This window comes from Felis catus, chromosome B3 (genome assembly GCF_018350175.1).
Source record: "Felis catus isolate Fca126 chromosome B3, F.catus_Fca126_mat1.0, whole genome shotgun sequence".
Taxonomy (NCBI): domain Eukaryota; kingdom Metazoa; phylum Chordata; class Mammalia; order Carnivora; family Felidae; genus Felis; species Felis catus.
The window spans coordinates 114546783-114567639 of NC_058373.1; the positions used below are offsets into that span (position 1 = coordinate 114546783).

The 20857-nt window shown below is 50.9% G+C and overlaps 1 protein-coding gene, 2 long non-coding RNA genes and 1 other non-coding gene across 12 annotated transcripts in view; 2 read left to right on the forward strand and 2 right to left on the reverse strand.

Moving 5' to 3' along the window:
- The window catches only part of ACTN1 (actinin alpha 1), a 95190-nt gene extending 90040 nt beyond the window's left edge, over positions 1-5150 (reverse strand). For 3 of the 6 annotated variants that reach the window (XM_045060120.1, XM_045060119.1, XM_045060118.1), the window contains exon 1: positions 3871-3921. In XM_045060120.1, coding sequence (XP_044916055.1) covers positions 3871-3906 — 36 coding nt within the window. In that variant the 5' untranslated portion in view covers positions 3907-3921. Of the gene's footprint in view, positions 1-3870; positions 3922-4815 lie in introns of those variants that run through there. The other 3 variants (XM_003987768.5, XM_003987769.6, XM_003987767.6) reach the window with 2 other exon arrangements.
- On the forward strand, positions 4023-12193 carry LOC109500896. Of its 4 annotated transcripts, none has more exons than XR_006599734.1 (4): positions 4023-4370; positions 8770-8829; positions 9433-9592; positions 11157-12193. It is a non-coding gene; the product is annotated as an uncharacterized LOC109500896 (long non-coding RNA). The 4 variants fall into 4 exon arrangements; XR_006599733.1 differs by lacking the exon at positions 4023-4370 and adding an exon at positions 5324-5675; XR_006599732.1 differs by lacking the exon at positions 8770-8829.
- Positions 7402-18057, reverse strand: LOC123386125. Its single transcript, XR_006599735.1, has 3 exons — positions 16303-18057; positions 13761-13950; positions 7402-7673 (listed from the first exon to the last, which is right to left on the reverse strand). It is a non-coding gene; the product is annotated as an uncharacterized LOC123386125 (long non-coding RNA).
- Positions 16923-16995, forward strand: TRNAK-UUU. Its single transcript has one exon. It is a non-coding gene; the product is annotated as a tRNA-Lys (tRNA).
- Positions 18058-20857: the final 2800 nt, after the last annotated feature.

Here is a 20857-nt window from a genome sequence, read left to right on the forward strand (position 1 = left end):
AAGTGACACCGAATGAGCCAGAGATGACGTCAGGGTCCGAGGTCAAGGAGAACACAACAACTCCATACACTCCTAGCCAACTAGGAGTGGGCTCCTTCTAAGATGGGTTTATATACTACACCTTATCTCAAAGAATACAGGGTAAAGGCCACAGAAACTCTGGCTCCTCAAAATAGTTAACATGCATTTTTATTGAGCACGCGCTGTCAGGTGCCGTATTAAATTCCCTACACACATTACTTGGTTTAAACCTCCACTCAACTAAATCAGGCAGGAGCGATTATTAGACTCATTTCCCCATTGGCATCATCAGGCACAGAGCAGGTAAGCGATCCCCCGAGGATCACATAGGTAGTCAGTGGAGGGGCTGAGATTTGAACCCAGTGTGCCCAGAGCATGTCTAGATACAGCCCCAGGATGAGGCCAATTATTTATGCAGTGTTATTTCTTGACCACCTACAGGCCTAACCCCGCAGGAGGCACTAGGGATTCAGCAGAGAACAGGACAGGCTGAGTGCTGGGCCCATGGCCACGGGCACGGAGTGAAGCAGGCAGGAGAGCACAAGAGCGAGGGGTAGGAGGATGGGAACGAGAGCCAATTCTCTCCTCCTGGACATTTTACTTCCACCAGGCATCAGTTTGGTTTTTGCAGTCCTAACCTCCAAGGCAGGTGGATGTCCTGTTCCTCCCCATGTAAACCCCTCCAAAATAGGCCTCCCCTCTCTGCAGGCCTCCACCTTCATCAGTGGCCTTGGCTAGCTCCTGTGATGGTCCTGCAGACCAGCAGTGAGTACAAACAAGGTGGTACAGGGCCACCTGGGTGGCTCAGTCGGTTTGGCGGCCGACTTCAGCTCAGGTCACGATCTCGCGGTCTGTGAGTTCGAGCCCTGCGTTGCGCTCTGTGCTGACAGCTCAGAGCCTGGAGCCTGCTTCCAATTCTGTGTCTCCCTCTCATTCTGCCCCTGCTTATTCTCTCTCTCTCTCAAAAATAATACACATTGAAAAAACATTAAAAAAAAAACAAACAAAAAAAAACAAGGTGGTACATATTCCTGTGACCTGGAATGATGTGGGTACAGACTCCGGAGCAGGAACTATTTACAACCACCTTCATTTACCTGCCAGGTGAATGCCTCTCTGTTTCAACACCATTAGCTCAACAAATATTGATTAAGTTACATATGTTAAAAAGAAAAAAAAACCAGGACTGGCACCTGTGGAAATCCACATTAAACCAGAGCCTCCAAGATTTAAGAGAGAAAATAAAATTTAACAACCAAAAGCTGCCATTTTACAAATCTTCGTCAACCCAGCAGGTGGGGGTATTAGCTCCTTTTTATGAATAAGGAATCGGAGGCTGAGAGGTTACAGTAACTTGCCCAAGGTCACAAGCCTGAAAGTGTAGAGCCAGGATGCTACTCAAAGTCCATGCTCTTTCCAGCTTGCCTGGCATCCAGCAGGCCTCACCTGAGGGTGTGGGTGAGGGAAAAAAGTGGGGGCTACGGTCATCTCGAAAAGACGGGCGTTCAGACCTGCTACCTTCTAAAAGGTGGCTTTAGAGCCCGGCCTCAAAGGTCAGGAAGATTGTGAAAGCCAGCAAACTCCCTAATCCACTGCATTTTATGTCTGGAGGCAGGGAGTCAAGCCCCAGGAACGCTGCAAGAAAGCATTCTTTGAAGAAGGGACAAGCCACGGCCAACCAATACAGGTTTTTGAGTCATGCCTCCTGCCTGCACAGACTTCTACCTGCATCTGCATCAGGCCTAACCATTCACCAAGGAAGTGCTTCCTACCACATCACCTAATCTGATGCCCGTAAGAGCCCTGGGGATCGGCAGGGCAGGGCAGGGCAGGGCAGGGCAGGGCAGGACGGGAACGTGGCCCGTTTACCGAGGAGGAAACAGATCGGAAGCACCTGTCTGTACCATTCAGCGCTCTATCCTCAGCCCTTGGAACTGGGCCTGACAGAGTAGCTGCTCAAAGTTATGTGTTGAACAGTCTAATAAAAGCTCAGAGAAGTGAAACGACTGGACCAAAGTCTCTCTTGTTGTGAACACACCAGGGCTAAAAACAGGGCCTTCTGCCTCCCACCCAGAGGCCACCCACCCACATACACTCACTCTGCTGCCTCCATCTGCAATGGTCAGCCTCCTCTGTCCACCCGTCTGCTCTGATCCCACTCAACTCTGACCTCCCACGATCAGCAGGGAGGCTGTCAAAAGCAGCCAGTTACTTCAGATCCGATCCCCCACACCTAAAACCACTTCCTTATATACCTACCACCCCGCTGAAAACGAGGTGAAATTTTCAGACAAGTTCACCGAGGCCCATGCAAGGTAACAGAATCAATGGCAGGCCAAAAAAAAAACCCTTGGATTTTCAAAGTGAGGCCCGGAGCTTGTGCCACGCCCCCCCGACCCCCACCCCATCAACCCACCAAAGCACAGGTTGACTCCCCTTGGTCCAGAGATCCTTGTAGGCTCTGGATGCCAAGCCCAGCTTTCCTGCCTTCCTCGCCACCAAGGGACAAGTGAGGGGAAGCTTCCTGCCCCTGACATGGCTGCATTCCAGTCCCATCATGCACCATTTGGGCCTTGGGGCTGGTCACTTCTCCCTCTGCCCCTCATTTCCTCAACCTCAGGTGTGCCAGGCTCACATCAGCCAGAGCCAGCTCTTAGAACCGTTGAGTCTGCCCTCCAGATAACCACATTTCCCAGATGACCCTGATCCCACCTGGCTACCCAGAGGCCTGGTGCACACCCCCACCACCCTGATCAGGGATTTGTGAGTCTATATGTGTATACATACACACAGACAAATAGAAACAATACAATTTTCCTCCCCAACTATATCTAATGTATTCATTCATTCGATACCACGGAATACTGTGAGCAGGTCCAGTGGCAATGCTGAGGAGACAGGAATTTCTGCCCCCCAGGAACTTCATCCCACAGTCCTGTCACTACTGCCCCAACTAGGCATACAGTAGGTGCTCAGTAAACAGGAATGTCTCTTCTAACTCCCATGGAAGATCCCAAGACATCCACCCCCCTAATCCCTCCCCCTCCTGTCCAATTTAAAATCTAGTCTCATGAAGGCCTCACCCTGAAATTTAAAAAGGGCCCCCTGCCTTGGCCTCTTGATAATCTCCAAATTACCACTCCATTTCTCAGCTCCACCAACAGCCCGAATGCCCCAGGAAATAAGCCCCCAGAGTGGGGGGCTGTCACAGCCTCTCCCCGCAGCTCCCCCTGGGGGGCCAACAGGAAGAGGGGGAGGGGTGTTTAAGCAACTGCCACACTGCAAATAAGTCAGCTGGAAGCCGGGGACCTTCTGCCGTTGCCCTATAGGGTTGGGCCCAGCAGAAGCCTCGGCCTGGGTCTCAGGTCGCCGGGCTTTGAGGAAGCCCTTTGTGCGTGTGTTTTAAATTACCTCTGCTTGTCTGATGAAGTGAGTAAAAAGGGCGCCGATTCAGGGCTTAGGATTCCTGAGTGAGCTAATACAGGATGCCTTTGGCTGAAAAAAAAAAACTTCAGTCGGCTCCCTAAACTCCCCCCCTTTTAAGTTTAAAAAAGGGAATGAATGTTACCATTTTTGGACATGAGCGTTCTCCCTCAAGCCCAGCCCTAACCGCACTATCCAAAGGGACGCGCCATCCTGTCCCCCCCATTCCCAGATCTGCGGGGGGGGGGGGGGGGGAGGGGGGGGATGAAATGAGGAGGGACCGGATGGGAGCGGACAGCGGGGGAGGGGGGAGAGGAGGGTGTTCAGGGTACGTGGCCGCCTGGGGCAAGAGCTCACAGCGCGGGCAGGAAGCAGAGGCAGGGTTGGGGCACCCTCCTCCCCCTCCCCACAAGAGTGGTTTCTGACCTCTTCCTGCCGCCGGCCACTGTGCCCAGGTCCCATCGCCAGCTCTGAGCCCAGCCCCCGTGGAGGGTGCGCACCCGGCACACCTCGTCTGGGACTCTTGGGGAAGGTGGCTGAGCAGGGGTTCCCCATTGACTGACCCCAAATATCTCAGTAAACAACCTCTTGCCCTGGAGCCCTTCAACTCAGATCAAGTTGCCCAAATTCGCCTTCTCCCGAGAATAAGCGGGGGTCGGACTGGCAGGACGCAGACGCAAAACCCCCATCTCCGCCGGCAGCTGAGTTAAGCAATAAAACGGTTGGTCGTCCTGACCCCGCCCCCACAGGGCCAGCTGGAGAACCCGCTTATGCCCCCCCCAGTTTCCTCAGCCCCAACCCACTCCAGCAGGTCCACCTCCAGGCAGACCCGGAGGCGGCTGCCAACCCCTGCGGCGCCCGCTTTCCCCTCGGCCTGCGGGCTGGGGTTGGGAGGTGCAGAGTCGCGTGCAGCTCGCCTCCTGCAGGTACGGAGCCCAGGGTGGCCCAGGAAGCGCGCTGCCACCGCACGCCAGATGGAGAGGCGGCCAGGGGGCGGGGAAGGGAAGGGAAAATCGATCCGGAGCAAGCAGCCACCGCGCTACAGCTCAGCCCCAGCCTCCCAAGCACCGCCCTCCACCCCCTGCCCACGCGGGGATGGTGCGGCTGCAGCCGGGTGGCCTGAATCGCGGACCCCAAGGCGACCTGCCCGCCGGCGGCCCCACCTCCCCGCGCTCGGGCTCCGGCGTTCGCGGGCTCTGGGAAAGGGGCTCTCCCGCTTCCGCCCGCGCCTGTAACCCAACACCCCACCTCGCGGCGGCAGCGCATCCCCCGCCCCCGCTCGTGCGAGCCTGGAATCCGTTCCGAGCCGGGAGCGCGGCTAGCGGAGCGGGCCGGGCCGGGGTGCTACGGAGTGCCGGGGCTGCTGCTGACCTTTCTCTGCTGCTTCTCCCAGGCCGGGTCCAGGAGCAGGTCTCGATCCCAGTCCTCTTCGGGCTGCATGTAGTCGTTGGTTTGCTGGGAATCATAATGGTCCATGATGGTGCGCGCGTGCTACAAGCTGGATTTCTTCCTCCACCTTCTCTCGGGGCGGCGGTGGCGGCTGCTGCTCCTGCCCCGGCGTGGGGAGGGAGTCGGGCCGGACTGGGCTGGGCTGGCGGGGCCGGGCTCGCTCCCCTGCGCCCGGTTCCGCCGCGGCGCTGCTCGCGGTAGCTGCTGCTGGCGGCGGTGGCGGCGGCCAGCTGCTGGAGCTCGCGGACTGCCTGCCTGGGACCTAATCTCCACGCACAGTGAGCGAGGCGGACACACTCGCGCTGCGGGAGCAGAGGCGGGCGGGGGCGGGGGGAAGGGGCAGAGCCCTCCCGAGGTTCTCCATTGGCCAGGCCGAGTTGCCCAAACTTCCCCCCATCGCCTTTCATTGGGAATTCCTGGCATCCGTCAGCCGGGCCGCGGCGCATATAGGTGGACTGGGCGGCCCCCTCCCGTCGCGCACGCCCCCGCCCACTCCCCGGGTTCCCACTCCCCCGCCGCTCATGTGACACCGGCTTAAGCCGAACGGGACCGAAGCCGGGGGACGCCTCCCCGAGCTGTGGGACCGAGCGGCAGCGCGCCCCGGAGCCCCAGTCGCCGCCTGGGACTGGACACGCTCCCCGCCCGCGGGAAGGCGGCGAACTCCGGCGCGCCGGCCTTACTGCTCCCCCGACGCGCTCCAAACCCCAGGCGGCCCGCGGCTGGAGAAGGGACGCGAGGAAACCCGGAAAGCGTTTCATTTCTCCTTCCCTGGGTCCGGAGAGGTCAGCACCGAAGGAAAGGGGGCAGGGAATGCTGGAATGGAAAGGAATTTCCCGGGAATTTCTTGACCATCCCTCCCGCCTCCGCCCGGCCCCGCCCGTCGCGACCGGGCAGACCCCTGCCCTACGAGAGAGAGCCCGTATCTTGCCACTGAATGGCACTCGGGAGCCTCAGAGCTTTCCCGCCTCGCCACCGGCTCCTTTCTGGCCCGACCTCGGTCTCAGGGGACCGCTCTGCCTAGGGGCTTCCCGGGCAGCGCCTACGTCCCCCAACTTTCTGGGATCCGCTGTCGTTCCCCGCGGGCGGACGGGCCGGATCTACCCTCGTATACACCTGGGCAGCACCCTGAAAACTGGGACGGAGGGCCCTGAGTGGTTTACCCACCCCACGCCCCGCCCCCAACACACACACCTGACAAATGGGGAGACCGAGGCTCAAAGAGTTGGGTTCGAAAAGGGATTTAGCAGGTTTTCAGGACTCCACAGACTGACCTGTAACCTGAGGCCTGATAAACAAAGCCTTATTGTTATTGGAGGAAGAAAGAGGGCGGGATTGGCTAAACACCTCTCACTTCTTGGTGCCTGCCTGGGCTTCCTTCCCCAGGCCTAGTAAGGAGGGCCTAAACACACTGCCCCAGCTGTGACAGATACTGGGAAGAGGCAGCCCTGACCTCCTGGTGGGTTCCTCTGAGATATCCCAGACCGAAGAACAGTAGGAGCAAGCAGACCTCCGACAGGTCATGGGCATGGTGGGGCTTTTATATTGGTGCTCTGAGGATTAGCTGAGCCAACTCAGGGACTCCAGCGTGTCACCCCAGAGGGGAGTGAAGGAGTTAGAAGAGTGCATTGCCAGGTAGGGCCATGAATTAGGATACGTGAGAGGCCACAGAGGGAAAAGGTGAAGTGCCTCCGACTCTCAGAACAGCTAGCTGATGCTGCTGTAAGCCGCTATCTGTTGCGCTGTCACTCCCTGTATCATTAGTCAACCTCACGTTTCTGCAAGTGTTACCGGTCAGCGGCCAGCACTGTGCCTGCCACAGCCCCTGGCTGAGGAAGCACTGCCTCGGAGCCAGAGAGGGTAGATTTATAGACTATTTTATAACCATTTCTGAACTATGGCTCTAAACCTAACATAGAGGGTAATATCGTGCTGTAGCCATTCACTCAATAAATATTTGCTGAGCACCGTCTGTGTGTCAGGGGACGTGCTAGATGTTATGTATATACAGATGAAAAAGACACAATTCCTTCCCCATGCAGCCCAGCCGAGACAGATACAGAAACAAAAATATACTGCAAGGAGACAGCTCTGACCACTGAGCCCAGCAGGGGAAGGGAGGCTCCAGGTGGAACTTTTTGGAGTAGGTGAAGTTCAAGGGAGCCTTGAAAACAAGAGTCAGCCAGATGAAGAGTGTGGGAGGTTATTCCAGGCAGAAGGAGCGGTGTGAGTTAGTACATGGGGGCAGGAAACTGCAGGGTATAAAAGGAATGCCTAACATTTCACTGCGGCTAGACTAGAAATCCAAGGCCAGGAGGGGCAAGAGATGGGGCTGTGGAGATGGGCAGCGGCCAGACCACGCAGGCCCGGTGCACCGTGTGAAGTGTGGATCTGAGGGGAATGAGGCTGTACAGAAGCTTTGAGAACCAGGTGCAAAGCAATTGCAATAATCTGGGTAGGAATGGCCCCTTAGTCCATTTGGGCCGCTGTAACAGAATCCCGTAGACTGGGTGGCTTCGACAAGAACGTTTATTTCTCAGGGTTCTGGAGGCTGGGAAGTCCAAGGTCAGATTCGGTGTGGTGAGAGCCCACATCCTGGCTCCTAGACAGCCATCTTCTGTGTCCTCCTGTGGTGGTAGGAGCTCTGCCCTCATGACACCCACTCATCCTCCTATAATACCGTCGCTCTTGGGGGGGGGGGGCAGGATTTCAACATGTGAATTTGGGCGGGACATGAACTTCAGTCTCTTGCAAATGGAGAAGAGTGGATAGACGAGAAATACCTAGAAAATAAAACTGAGCGGCCTCAGAGTTTCAGTGTGAGAACAGAGGAGTCTTTGCTGCTCTTGACCAATGTCCCATATGGAATAGACTATGCAATTTATCTATATTATCTTAGGTAAGTTCTACTATGAGATGAGGGCTGTCTCTGCCTTACAGAGAAAACCAGCCAAAGCTCAGTGAGGTAGCTAACTAGCCCCATATACACGTAACACACATACATGTGACACCTAAACCCATGCTTTGGCCCCAGTGTTTCTCAACCCTAGGATAGTTTGACACCCTCCTTCCCCAGGGATATTTGGCAATATCTGGAGACACTTTCTAGTTGTCACAACTGGCGGGTCCCTACTGGCATGCAGTGGACAGAAGCTAAACATCTGTTAACAAGCAGGACAGGACAGTCTCCCCACAACAAAGAATGATCCAGCCCAAAATATCAACAGTACTAGGGTTGAGAACCCCTGCCTTAATTATTGGTTTCTAGTTTGGATGATCTGGTGAATGGTGGCAGTACGACCAACTGACAAAGAATTTCAGATTTGGGAATGGAATCCTGGATTGAACGCATGGAGCTTGAAGGGCTCAGAGAATGTTCAGATTCGGTGGTCCGGCAAGCAGGTGACCGCATGGCCCTGACCTCAGAGGAAACAGACCTGAGAGTCATCTGTGTACAGGTGGTATTGACCCCATATGACCACCCATGAAGAATAACGAATGCCTAAGCGGGACTGGGAAGGGACCACGGCTGAACCAGGAGAAGCAGCACTTGGAAGGAAGTATAAAGAACAAGGTCCCCTGATGGAGACAGAGAGGAAGGGGTCAGCAGGAACAAAGAGAGCCTGGCCCACTCTGTGTCATAAAAGTCAAAGGTGCGAAATTTCAAAGTGAGGGGAGTCAGCAACATCAGATATATCAGGAAAATAAGGCTTAACGAAGTATTCTTTGCATGTGATCATTGAAAATTCACTGGTGTCCTTTGCCTGTGAATTTCGGCCAAAGCTGTGACTTTAAGAGACACTATCCAGGAATAAAGGACAACAGTGAATATAGAAGTCCCAGACGGGGTCCAAAGGAGGAATTTTTTTCTTTGAATAGGAGAAACTTGAGGAAGGATTCCGTTGAGAGGAAAGAACTGAAAAGGCGAGCAAGTGAAAGGTGAGAGGTGGCACAGTTTTGAGGAGACAAGACCGTGTGGGTTCAAGGGTGCAGGCTGAAAAGATGGGCCCATAAAAAGGGCAAAGGGGGTGTGCCTGTCTGGCTCAGTCAGTAGACCATATGACTCTTGATCTTGGGGTTATGAGCTCAAGCCCCACATTGGGAGGACAGATTACTTAAAACTAAAATCTTGGGGCACCTGGGTGGCTCAGTTGGTTAAGCGCCCGACTTCAGCTCAGGTCGTGATCTCGCAGTTTGTGAGTTTGAGCCCCGTGTTGGGCTCTGTGCTGATGGCTCGGAGCCTGGAGCCTGCTTCAGATTCTGTGTCTCCCTCTCTCTCTGCCCCTCCCCTGCTCATTCTCTCTCTCTCTCTCCCTCCCTCCCTCTCTCTCTCTCTCTCTCTCTCTCTCTCTCTCTCAAAAATGAACACACATTACAATTTTTTTAAATAAAATCTTAAAAAAAAAAAAAAAGAGGAAAAGGCCCTGGTGCTCTGAGTAGGGGGGTGGGGGATGAGGATGGGCGAGGGTGTCCAGAAGTGAATCTCAAGAGGGTACGGGAGTGGGTTGAAGCAATAACTGATGCTCTTGGTCTTCTCAATAGGGAAGAGGCCCCGCAGGATGGACTGAAGGTATGGAATTGACCGGTCTTTCCATCCAGGACTCACTGGTGGCCATCACACTGTGATACTAGTTCCATATAACGCCATCTCCCACAGAGAAAACAGAATTACTAAACATGCTGATTTTTTACAGATACTAAGGTATATGCGTGTTTCTAACATCCATTCTTTTCCTTCAGTCAGGGTATAATGTACAGTAAAATGCTTTCCCCAAGGGTGCTAATCTTCAGCATACAGCTCAGTGAAATGTCTCCTGGGTCTACACCCATGAAACTACTACCCAGCTCAAGATAAAACATTCTCAGCACCTCAGGTTTTCTCATGCCCCTTCCCAATCTATACTCCTGATCCATGTAGGAAGCCATTATTCTGACTTCCTACCGCCAGTGATTGTTCTCACTCGTTTTTGCACTTCATATACATGGAATCATACAGTGTGTATGCTTTGGTTTCTGGATTTTTCACGCGATTTCATGTCTATGAAATTTGTGTGTGTGTGTTGTGTATTGTGTCCGTGGCTCATTTGTTTTTGTTTTTTTCTGGTTTTGCTGTGTAGTATTTCACTGTATAAGTATATCCCAAGTAATGTATCCACTCTCTTGTTGACGGGCACTTGCCTCGTTTATAGTTTGGAGCTACCATACGTAAGTGCCATGAACATTTCTATGTGTGTTTTTGGTGACCATATGCATTCATTCTCTTGGGTATACACCTAGGAATGGATTGGGTCATAGGGTGGGTCTATATTTCATTGTAGTAGCTATTGCCAAAACACTTTTTCAAATTGACGGTAACAGTTGACTTTCCAGCAGCAAGGTCTGAGGAATTCAGTCATTCCACATCCTCTGACTACAAGCTACTGTCAATTTTTGTTTTAATTTTAGCCATTATGGTGGGTGAAGAGTGGTCTCTTTTTATGGGTTTAATCTTGCCATAGGCTTATCAACCTTTTGAATAAAAAACTTCCATTCTTGCTGCCATTAATAGCAATTGATTCTTAATGTATTAGCTCCTTGAGATAAGGAGACAATGGCATGTGTATTGTATCGATTTCACCAAATTTAATTCATTCAGCAAATATTTAGCAAGCAATTGCTCTATGCCCTGCACCGTGCTGGAGAATAAAGATGCAAGAATGGTCATGTCCCTCTTAGAACAGACAGTAGATGCTTAATAAATATTCCATGAATAATTGTTTTTCGAGGCTATTCAGCCCCTAGTAGGAGCTGTTTTGTTTTGGACTTGTTTTGGTGGGAAGCCATGGCCATTTCATGTGACTTTTCAATTAAAAGTTTAAGAAAAAAAAACAGATTTTTTTTGAGAGAGAGAGAGAGAGAGAGAGAATGGGAGAGAGACAGAGAGAGAGAGGGAGCAGGGGAGGGGCAAAGGGAGAGAAAGAATCCCAAGCAGGCTCCTTGCTGTCAGCCTAGAGCCCGACTCGGGGCTCAAACTCACCAACCGTGAGATCATGACCTGAGCCAAAATCAAAAGTTGGACGCTTAACCGACTAAGTCACCAGGTGCCCCCCAAAAAGCTCTTTAAAAACAAAACAAAATCCCTGGGGTCATGTGGGCAGCCAAAATGGAGTGAGGTAAGATCATGAAGGAAAATTGGAGGATTTATCTGGGAAGCAGTCCTGACTCCTCTCTTTCCAGAGGCTCAGCCTCTTTTACCCCTTTTCCATTCATTCTCTGCATTTCTCTAGGTGCGATGACAAAGGAACCGAGATCGAGGGCAGAATTCTTGCCATTCTTGCCATTCACTGCCATGGCCAGTGGTCATGAACTGAGGCTCAAGAAGTTTGCTCAAGTCATGGCAGGGCAGACAACATTGATGTCCCTTCAGGCACCAGTCAGGCCTTTCCCTGGATGGGAGATCTCCTGACTCAGCAGCAACAGGCTCTGAGACTAGCCGAATCCACCACCAGCACTGCAGACAACTGTTTCTGCCCCAATCTAGTCAGTAATGAGTCACCCAGAAAGCCATAAGTGCTTTGCTATTGAAAGAACCTAGGTCTGGAGTAGATGACCCAATTTCCTTGGAAAGAAGAAATCATGTCTACGAGTTCTGGGAGTACTTATTAGGCACCTACTCTGTGCCAGGCAGAATTCTAGGAGACCCACAGAAGAGCCCTATTCCTCCCAAACCTTCTGGACTAGCTGTGGCCAAACAATGGGCTTCCGCCTCTAGAATTCATCATCCAAGAATCCATCAGATACTTACTGACAGGCTGAGAGAATAGAAACGAATTGGACTGCCACGTGAGGTGACATAAACAATGTAGAGTACCAGCCCAGTGCCTGACATGCACCAGGCCACCTAGATGCTCAGCAGTTTCTTTTTCCTACCCTACTATGTGTCATTCATTGGCCGTGCAAGTCTCCATGAGGAAACACAAAAAATCTGCAAGATTCTGGAAAGTAAAAGCTCTGTGGACCTCCCAGCCCAGAGTTCTGGGGATTTCCTTCAGCGTGTCCCAAATCTCTAACCTTACACCCTAATGGTCACGGGTTCCTTATTGGCTCTTCCTAAGAGAACTAAGGACAGTAGTATTTGCAGAAGGCTAAAAGGAGGGAGGGAACTCACCATGGTTTCTTGGGTTCCTGGCTCCATAGGTCAGAGATCTCAGTTGCATTGCCGGTCCCAACAGCAGGCTAATTTATGCACACCTTTGTCACTGAATTCCCATAGACACCATTTATGGTTGTCTCTCTAATATATATCATATATTATAGCGTTCTCTATTGTGCTTCTTTGTCCCCATGTTATTTCCTATTGTCACACTGTGGTTTCATCCCTCTTCCTTCCCCCACACAGGGCCTAGAACACCATAGGTGCTCCAGTTCAATCTTTGCTGAATGAAACAATGCGTTAGGCAAATTCCATCTCGGTGCCTCAGTTTCCCTCATCAACCTGTAGGAGGCCCTGGAAGTCCAGTCCTTTGCCATAGCCTATGTAAGCCTTTCCTAAGTCTTCTGACCACCCAAGGAGCCAGAGCTGGAGACACGGACGTGGCCATCTAGCTCACATGCCTCAACCAGCAGCTCCCAGCCCTCACCAGGCCTACCTCTTCACCACCAGGGAAAGGTTGTTTGCCTCTAGGCCACCTCCTGCCCCTCCCACTACACGCGGCTCAGGGGAGGAGAGAACACAGTTTCCCTCTAGCAGAATCTCTAGTAAAGGACAGGCCTAGAGCACGCAGCAGTTTGTTTCCATGCTCTGCCTCGTTCTCGGGTCTAGGTGCCAAGTGATGGAACATCTGGCCTCTCTGGTGCCCTTTTTTTCATCTTTTGGCATAAATCTTTACCCCAAATTCCAGAGGAAATCCAGGCAGGACCCTCAGAAGTCTTCACTTCTGATTATTACCCTGAGATGGGTTCTGTGAGCAAGAGATAGTCATGCCTGCTAGCTGCCAAACCTGAGTCCTCCAAGGAGGGCTGCGAGCTCCCCCAGCTACCTCTAGTTCCCAGCAAATCACAGCTGGGAAATTCCTGTTGAGTAACACACGCCCCTGCCCCATTTTAGGAGCTGGCAGGCAGAATCCAGGCCGGGGGAATGCGTTGCAGGGAAGTCTGATTAACCTCAGCTTCCCTCTCTTAGCAACTGGGTCCCACTGGTCTCCCACAGAAGCTGAGCCCCAGAGGCCTGCCCAGAGCGCTTCCTAGAAATGAGAGAAAAATCTGGCAGCAAGGTAACCTCAGAAGAAGACTCGGTGCCAGGAGACCTGTGCCCCCCGGGCTTTGGTTTATTCACCTGCAAAGTAAGAGGGCTGGACTCACCAGATGGTGGTTAAGCCCTGAGCCCTACCCTAAGAACATCTTTCTCAGGCTCCTTCTCTATATTGCAATGACAAGTGGGTTTGAGTCCAATCTTGAGTATAAACAAATTCCTCTAGGGGCGCCTGGGTGGCTCAATTGGTTAAGCGTCTGACTCTTGATTTTGGCTCAGGTCATGGTCTCACGGTTGTGGGATCCATCGACTGAGCCCCCTCGTCGGTCTGCGCACCGAGTGTGGAGCCGGCTTGGGATTCTCCTTCTCCCTCTCCCTCTGCCCCTCTCCTGCTCACTCTCCCTCTCTCTCTTTCTTTCAAAATAAATAAATAAACATTGACAAAAAAATAAGCAAGTTCCTCTATAAAAGATACAGCGTCTCACAAAGTTACTTAATTTTTGTTTTAATGTTCCTTAAATATATACAAACGGAAAACTAGGTACACACTTTTTAAGGTTTTAGGTTTACAATTAACATAGAATAAAAACAAGCTTACAAATTCCCATCTGAAAGAAACTATAAAAGCAGTAAGACTCACCTTAGCCGCTTTAATTTAAATTTGACTGTTGCTATTTGCCCAAATGAAACTGCTCCTCCCAGCATGACTGAAGTTCTGGCGGTGACAGAGTAGGTGGCCCTTTTGCCTTCAGGACGCCTGTCTTCCCGCATGCCTTCCCGTGACTCTGTTCTACTGTCTCTGAACTGCTGCATCAGGGCATCACTTAACCCTTGGAGAGAACACACCATTATGCATTAAGTTCCCTTCTCCTGTGTTCTCATTAGCATTCCACAATTAAAGATATTTCCTTTTTTTTTTTTTTAAGTTCTTTTTAATCTTTTTGCCAACAGGATCCTTCTCTCAAGTTTCAATGTCCTGGGGTGGGGGGTGGGCAAAATAGGAATTAAGAAGTACACGCTTCTAGTTATAAAATAAACAAATCACAGGGACGAAAAGTACAGCATAGGGAATATAGTCAATAATACTATAATAACTTTGTGTGGTGACAGTAACTACACTTATGGTTAAGTGTATAGTAATATATATAATTGTTGAAATGCTATGTTGTATACCTGAAATGAGCATAATATTATATGTAAACTATACTTCAATTAATTTTTTTTTTAATTTTGGGGCACCTGGCTGGCTAAGTCAGTAGGGCATGTGACTCTTGTTTTCTTGTTTTTGTTTTTGTTTTTTTTCCCCACCCCGAGCATGTGACTCTTGATCTCAGGGGTCATGAGTTTGAGCCCCACTTTGGGGGTAGAATTTACTTTAAAAAATTTTTTTTTAATTTAAAAAGTTTCAGGGTGCCTGGGTGGCTCAGTCAGTTAGGCATCCAACTTCTGCTCAAGTCATGATCTCAAGGTTCGTGAGTTTGAGCCCCACATCGGGCTCTGGGCTGACAGTGTGGAATCTGGACCCTGCTTCAGATTCTGTGTCTCCCTCTCTTCTCTCTGCCCCTCCCCTGCTCTAGCGTGCCCTCTCTCTCTCTCTCTCTCTCTCTCTCTCTCTCTCTCTCTCAAAAATAAGTAAACATTTAAAAAAATTAAAATATCTTTAAAACAAAATCTCACTGTCCTTACCTTCAAGAGAAGGAGAATCACCTTGATTCTACCTACTTCACAGGATGACTGTGAACGTTCATTCATTCATCCTATCATCATTTATCTAGTACAGAGGGTGTAGCAGTGACCAGAATGGACAAGCTCCTTCCCTGGGGAGCTGCCATTCCAATAGGAAGGTCAGGGAGGTGGGACTGAAGGTTCTAAGCCTTCCACCACATGGTTGGCTCTCCTGGCAACCAGCCCCCACTCCTAGGTGCTTTCTAAAAGGCACCCCATGGGGCGCCTGGGTGGCTCAGTCGGTTAAGCAGCCGACTTCAGCTCAGGTCATTATCTCACAGTCCGTGAGTTCGAGCCCCGCGTCGGGCTCTGTGCTGACAGCTCAGAGCCTGGAGCCTGTTTCAGATTCTGTGACTCCTTCTCTCTCTGCCCCTCCCCCGTTCATGCTCTGTCTCTCTCTGTCTCAAAAATAAATAAACGTTAAAAAATAAAAATAAAAAATAAATTAATAAAAGTCACCCCATTGACACAAACTCTGGTGTTATTGAAAAGGGTTCGTTGTGAATATCAAGACACCTTCCTTGCTCTTATCACATAGGAAGTTCCAAGGGTATGAAGAGCTTTGTGCCAGAAATGGGGACCAAATATATATTTGTTCTTATAAATCACAATATCTCAGGGGAGAAGTAGAGGGAAGTTACATTTTTAAAATGGCATGTTCTGGGGAGGCTTCATAGAGTAGGTAACATTTAAGACCTAAGCGAGTTGGAGGAAGCTAAAGCATTTGAGGAACAGCCAGGAGGTCAGGTGTCTATTTTGGAATAACACACAGCGAGCGCGAGTGTGTGTGTGTGTGTGTGTGTGTGTGTGTGTGTGTGTGTGTGTGCGCTCGCGCGCGCACACACGGTAAAGCACAATGCAAACCTAGATATACAGTAGATAACCATTGTTTCACTGCCCAGCAACCATTTCCCCTCCTGGCAACTCCGCGGTGATATTCCTCTGGGGAGGCACCTCCCCTGTCCCTGGTCTCCCCTGCTGGTAGGATGACCCCACCCCTAACCACCAGGGCTGGGCAAATGATGGGCCCGACCAATCAGAACAAAACAATTGGTTTAGGCCTCGGCGTGGGACCCAATCAGAATGAATAACACACAATGGCATTGCGGGCACCCTTGGGAGAGAGCCACAGTCTTTTCCCCCTGGAGATCCAAGCAGTAAAGATGATAGGAGCCTGGTGCTTTCCGGAGCCACCCACTTGGAACCTGAGAAAAAAGCCAGTGCAGAGGAAGATCGCAGGGATGAATCCTGGAGACATATTTTGATCCCCTGTATCAAGCTGTATCTACTTCTGGACTTCCCAGTTTATGTGCACCAATTAATTCCCTGTTTTGCTGCATAAGCTGGTGTGTCAGTTACCTATTGCTGCACAGTAATTTGCTGCAAGACGTGGTCACTGAAAAGAACATCTATTACCTCACAGTTTCTCTAGGTCAGGGATTTGGGAGTGCTCGAACCTGCGTGATCCTGGTTCAGGGTCTCTTGTAGGCTTTCAGGCGGGGTGGTAGCCAGGACTCTGAAGGCCTGGCTGGGCCTGAAGGATGTGCTTTCACAGTGGTTCACCCCATGGCTGTTGGCAGGAGCCCTCAGTTCCCTGTCACGCGGGTTCTGCATAGGCTGGGTGAGTGTCCTCACAACATGGCTGCTGACGTCCCCTGAGGGAGAGACATCCAAGAGAGCAAGTGAGGCGTGCCCTTTATAAGCTCGTCCCTGAAGTAACTCTGAAGTGTTACTACCTCAAGCCCACGCTCAAGGGGAGGGAAGCAGGCCCCTCCTCTTGAAGGGAGGAAGATCAAAGAATTTGTGGACATATCTGAAAACCACCACACCTGGCTTAACCTTGATGTTCTGTCACTCGCAACCACTAGAGTTCTGACAGTTATTCAGGAGTTTATCACAATTGTATTATGGCTGTTACAACATGGCTCTTGGCAAAAGCAACAACAACAAAAAAAACCCAGGCGCCTATAACGTGCTAACAACGTACATCTTATAAATGCCAGTTCGATCCTGTCCTAGGTAAGCTCAAAAACCTCCAATGGCCGTCGTGGTCCAAAAGTTCAAATTTCTTGAGGGGGTCCAACTGGCTCAGTCGGTAGAGCATGAGACTTTTAATCTCAGGGTTGTGGGTTCGAGCCCCATGTTGGGTGTAGAGATTACTTAAAAAAAAAATCTTAAAAATAAAGTTCAAATTTCTTTACATGGGGCACATAGCCACCACAGCTTACTCCCCGCGCCCTCCCTACCACCCTCCTAAAACCTCCCTGCTTCAGACCCTCCTAGCTGCTTGCTTTTCTCTGAATATGCCATATTTCCACATCTCCGTACCCTTGTCCATGCTGTTCTAGCTTCTCCACGTAAAGCTCTGCTCAAAACCCGATTCATATGTCACCTCTTCTGTGAAGACTTCTCTGACTTCACCCCAAAACTGATGATACTACTGAGCTTCAGGCCCTTCATATTTATTGTGTCCAAATCCATAACCCTGAATTTATGTGCTATTTATATTATCCCCATATACAAATGAGGGCCCAGTATACAGATCCGGGGTCCTCTAAAAAGGGTGAGGAGCTTCCTTGCAGGCATCGGGCCGGTGAGCAACACAGCACATGTTGGCACACCCTGTTAGTTAGTTATTCCTTCCTCTTCCGCTCCTAAACACTGTGGTCGTGTATACTGTGTATAGTTACCCATGAATCCGGCTCCCCTGACAGATCAAGAACTTCCTGGGGGCCTGGCCCTCATCTTGTATAGCCACCTTTCATGGAGCACTCACTGCATTAATGTTGCGTGGTTAATGTTGCCCATTTTCCAGATGAGGAAATCAAGGCTCAGAAGGATTAAAGGACCAAGGTCTGAGGCCGGACTCCATGCCCTCATCCCCTACGTGCGACAGTACTTGAGATGTACTAAGTAGGTGCTCAGTATGCATGTTGGAAGGCCTGACTGGAGTGAATGAGAACTGGGTGGCCCCAGCTTCCCCATCCCCCACCGTGTCCGTGTCCGTGTCCGTGTCTGGCTGGAGGCTTCAAGGCTGCTGTTTACTTGCAGGTTGGGAGCAGGGGAAGGAGCTGCAGGCAGGTAGAGTGGAAATACTCCAACCAGAAGCCAAGGGCCCCAGCTTCTGGTCCTGGCCCAGCCTCCATCTAACTGGGTGACCTTGGGCGGGTCTGCAATGCCAGGTAGCATTTGAGATGACTCCAGATAAAAGGGGCAGCCCAGGCCCCTGTGGATCCAGGAGCTCCTCAGGAGGCTGGAACCCTGGGGTGGGGGGGGCCCTAGTTCTAGTGACCACGGGGTGGGGGGGGGCCTCTGCCCTGAACCGGGCAAGCACCCCACTCCCTGCCAGGACTCTACCCCGAGTCCTCACCAAAGAAGCAGAGATGAGCTTTCACTCCGTGTGCCTTACCTCGAATGTGCTCAGGTTAAATTTTAGCTGCCATCCTTGCCTGGCGCACAGAGGAGATTAACTCCATCTGGAGTTTCTCACAGGCCCCCCGCCGCCCGCCCAGCCAGCTGAAACGTGTCTGGATCCACAACAAACTTCATCAGCTCGTTTCCGCCTCCAACCCTCACTAAATGGATTAGGCAACAGGAGCCCCAGGGTTGACCTTTGCAGCATCCATTGTCGTGGCTGTTATTGTAGACAGAAATAATAGCCAGGATAATAATTCGTGGTTAATGGTCCTTTAACCAGAGGGCTGGAGGGCTCTGGGAACATTACTTCATGGCCCTCTTGGCATGCCTCCCACAAGCCTTTTCTTCAATCCCTCTTTCATGCTCCCACCTCTGGAAAGCCTTCCTCCACATTCCCTAACTTCATTGCGGTACAGCTTATGCCCCGGCTCCCGGGTTCCGGCCTTGAGGAGAAGCCTCGTGGAGAACACAGTCCAGGCCTCAAAGATCTTCTTGTCGCCCACCTCGGGGCACCATCCTGGACACATTCCCCTTCACTGACCTGTTCCCCTGTCTGCTCAGAAGGAAGAAAAATCGATGTGTCGAAGTGTTTTCGGATAGGGATGGGAAAAAACCCAAAAAACCAAAAATACAATCTTGTAGTTGGTATGCGGCTTTGCTGTGGTTGTTGGTAACCCCCTGTTCCTGGTTGGCCAGAGGCTAAGTTATCTGCAAGTACAAGCTGTTCTTGCAGAATTATTACCATAATGTGCATATAAATTTGGCTGTTGGGTGTTGCTATTGGTTTCTTTCCTCTCCTTTGTTCTTCCTTTCTTTCCACCATCTAAAAGTCAGAATGCATTTGCTGTAGCACAAGAAGTACCCAGCCTGTGGCCAAGAAGAAGTTAATCTACCCCCTAGACTTTGGGAAAACACAGCAGGTCAAAATGGATGGGCCCCCATCAAACACCTTTCCCTCAGTTGTTTTGGAAATAAACCTGCAGGCCCGAGGAGATTATCTGGAGTGAGAAAGGAATGTGTAAAGAGGCGGGGAAAGAAATGGAGATTAGAAAGACACAGTCTCCGGGAAATACAGCCTTCTCTCCAAAACAATGATGTGGCTTGACAACCAAATGGGATCATGTGGGTTCTGAAATATTTCCAACTGTTTAAAAAGGAAGTGACAGCGAAGGCCAGCAAGTGTGTTTTAACTCCCCCAGGAATATCGACTCGCCTGTGAAAGAAGCAGATACCACGCAGATCCTGGATCCAGTTCCAGATACTTGCTGGCCCAAATGGGGCAGGGAAATGGAGGCGGGGCTTCCACGGAGGCGGGGTGAGCTGAAGCCTGCACAGACGTGGAGAGAGGAGGGAAGGAGGCGGGCAGAGCTGGAGTGAGTGGGATCCAGACAGTGCTGCTAGAGAGGGCAGGGCACCTGACTGGGTGCTGGTGGTCGTGACTCTGAAACTTTTCTCCGTCTGTGAAATGGGGATATTAGTAGTATCTGGAAGGCAAGGACATTGGCCAGGGTCTCCAGAGAAAGAGAACCAATAGGATGTATACAGAGAGAAAGAGATTTATTATAAGGAACTGTCTCACCTGATTGTAGAGGCAGGCAAGTCCCAAGATCCTCAGGGCAAGTTGGTAAGCTGGAGACTCACGAGAGCCTGATGGTTAGTTCTAGTCTGAATCTGAATATCTGAGAATCAGGAGAGCTGATAACTGTAGTGCCAGTGCTAAGGCCAACAGGCTCAAGACCCAGGAAGAACCAGTGTTTCAGTTCAGTTCAAGTCAAAGTCAGGGAAAAAGCCAACATCCCAATTCAAAGGCCATCAGACAAGAAGAATATTCCCTTACTCTGGGTAGGGTCAGCCGTTTTGTTCTATTCAGACCTTCAACTGATTGGATGAGGCCCATCCACATTAAGGAAAGCAATCTGCTTCACTCGGTCTACTCATTTAAGTGTTAATCGCATCCAGAAACGTCTCATGGAAACACCCAGCATAAAATGTGACCAAATATCTGGGCACCTGTGGCTCAGTCAAGTAGACCCATAAAATTAAATATCACACAAGGCTATTTTGATGGCAGACCAACTGTGGAAGCAGTACCATTTGTATTCATGTAAATAGATGGTCCTCAGTTCAGTTCATCACTACAACTGTGCCTTGTTCTTGGCCTGACATTCCCTCCTATTGTTTCCAAGTATGCCCTTGACTTGAGGGAAGGGTGTGGGGACAGCCATGGAAGAGAAATGGAAGGGGAGTAGAAGCCAGAAAAAGGTCTCTGTTAGCAGCAGAAAGCCAACAGAGAGGGACCAAGCAGGTAAGGCCTGCCTAGAGGGCAGACTCTCCCTGAGGAGCTGTGGTCGAGGCAATCCCAGCTCATTCCTGCTTTTGGTTCCTTTCAGCCTGTTATTCCTCTCTGGCTGAGGGCCAGGGCCAGGAGGCCAGCCCTTCCTCATGTCCCCAGCTAAAGGCTATGGGCGCTGAGGCTACACGCAATCCCTGTAAGGCTAGGTTAAATTAAATTAGACAAGAATTCAAAATCTTACAAGAAGAAAGGTAGCAACAGAGGCAGTATCGCTCCACCAGCTTCCTTTGGCTCTGCAGAAT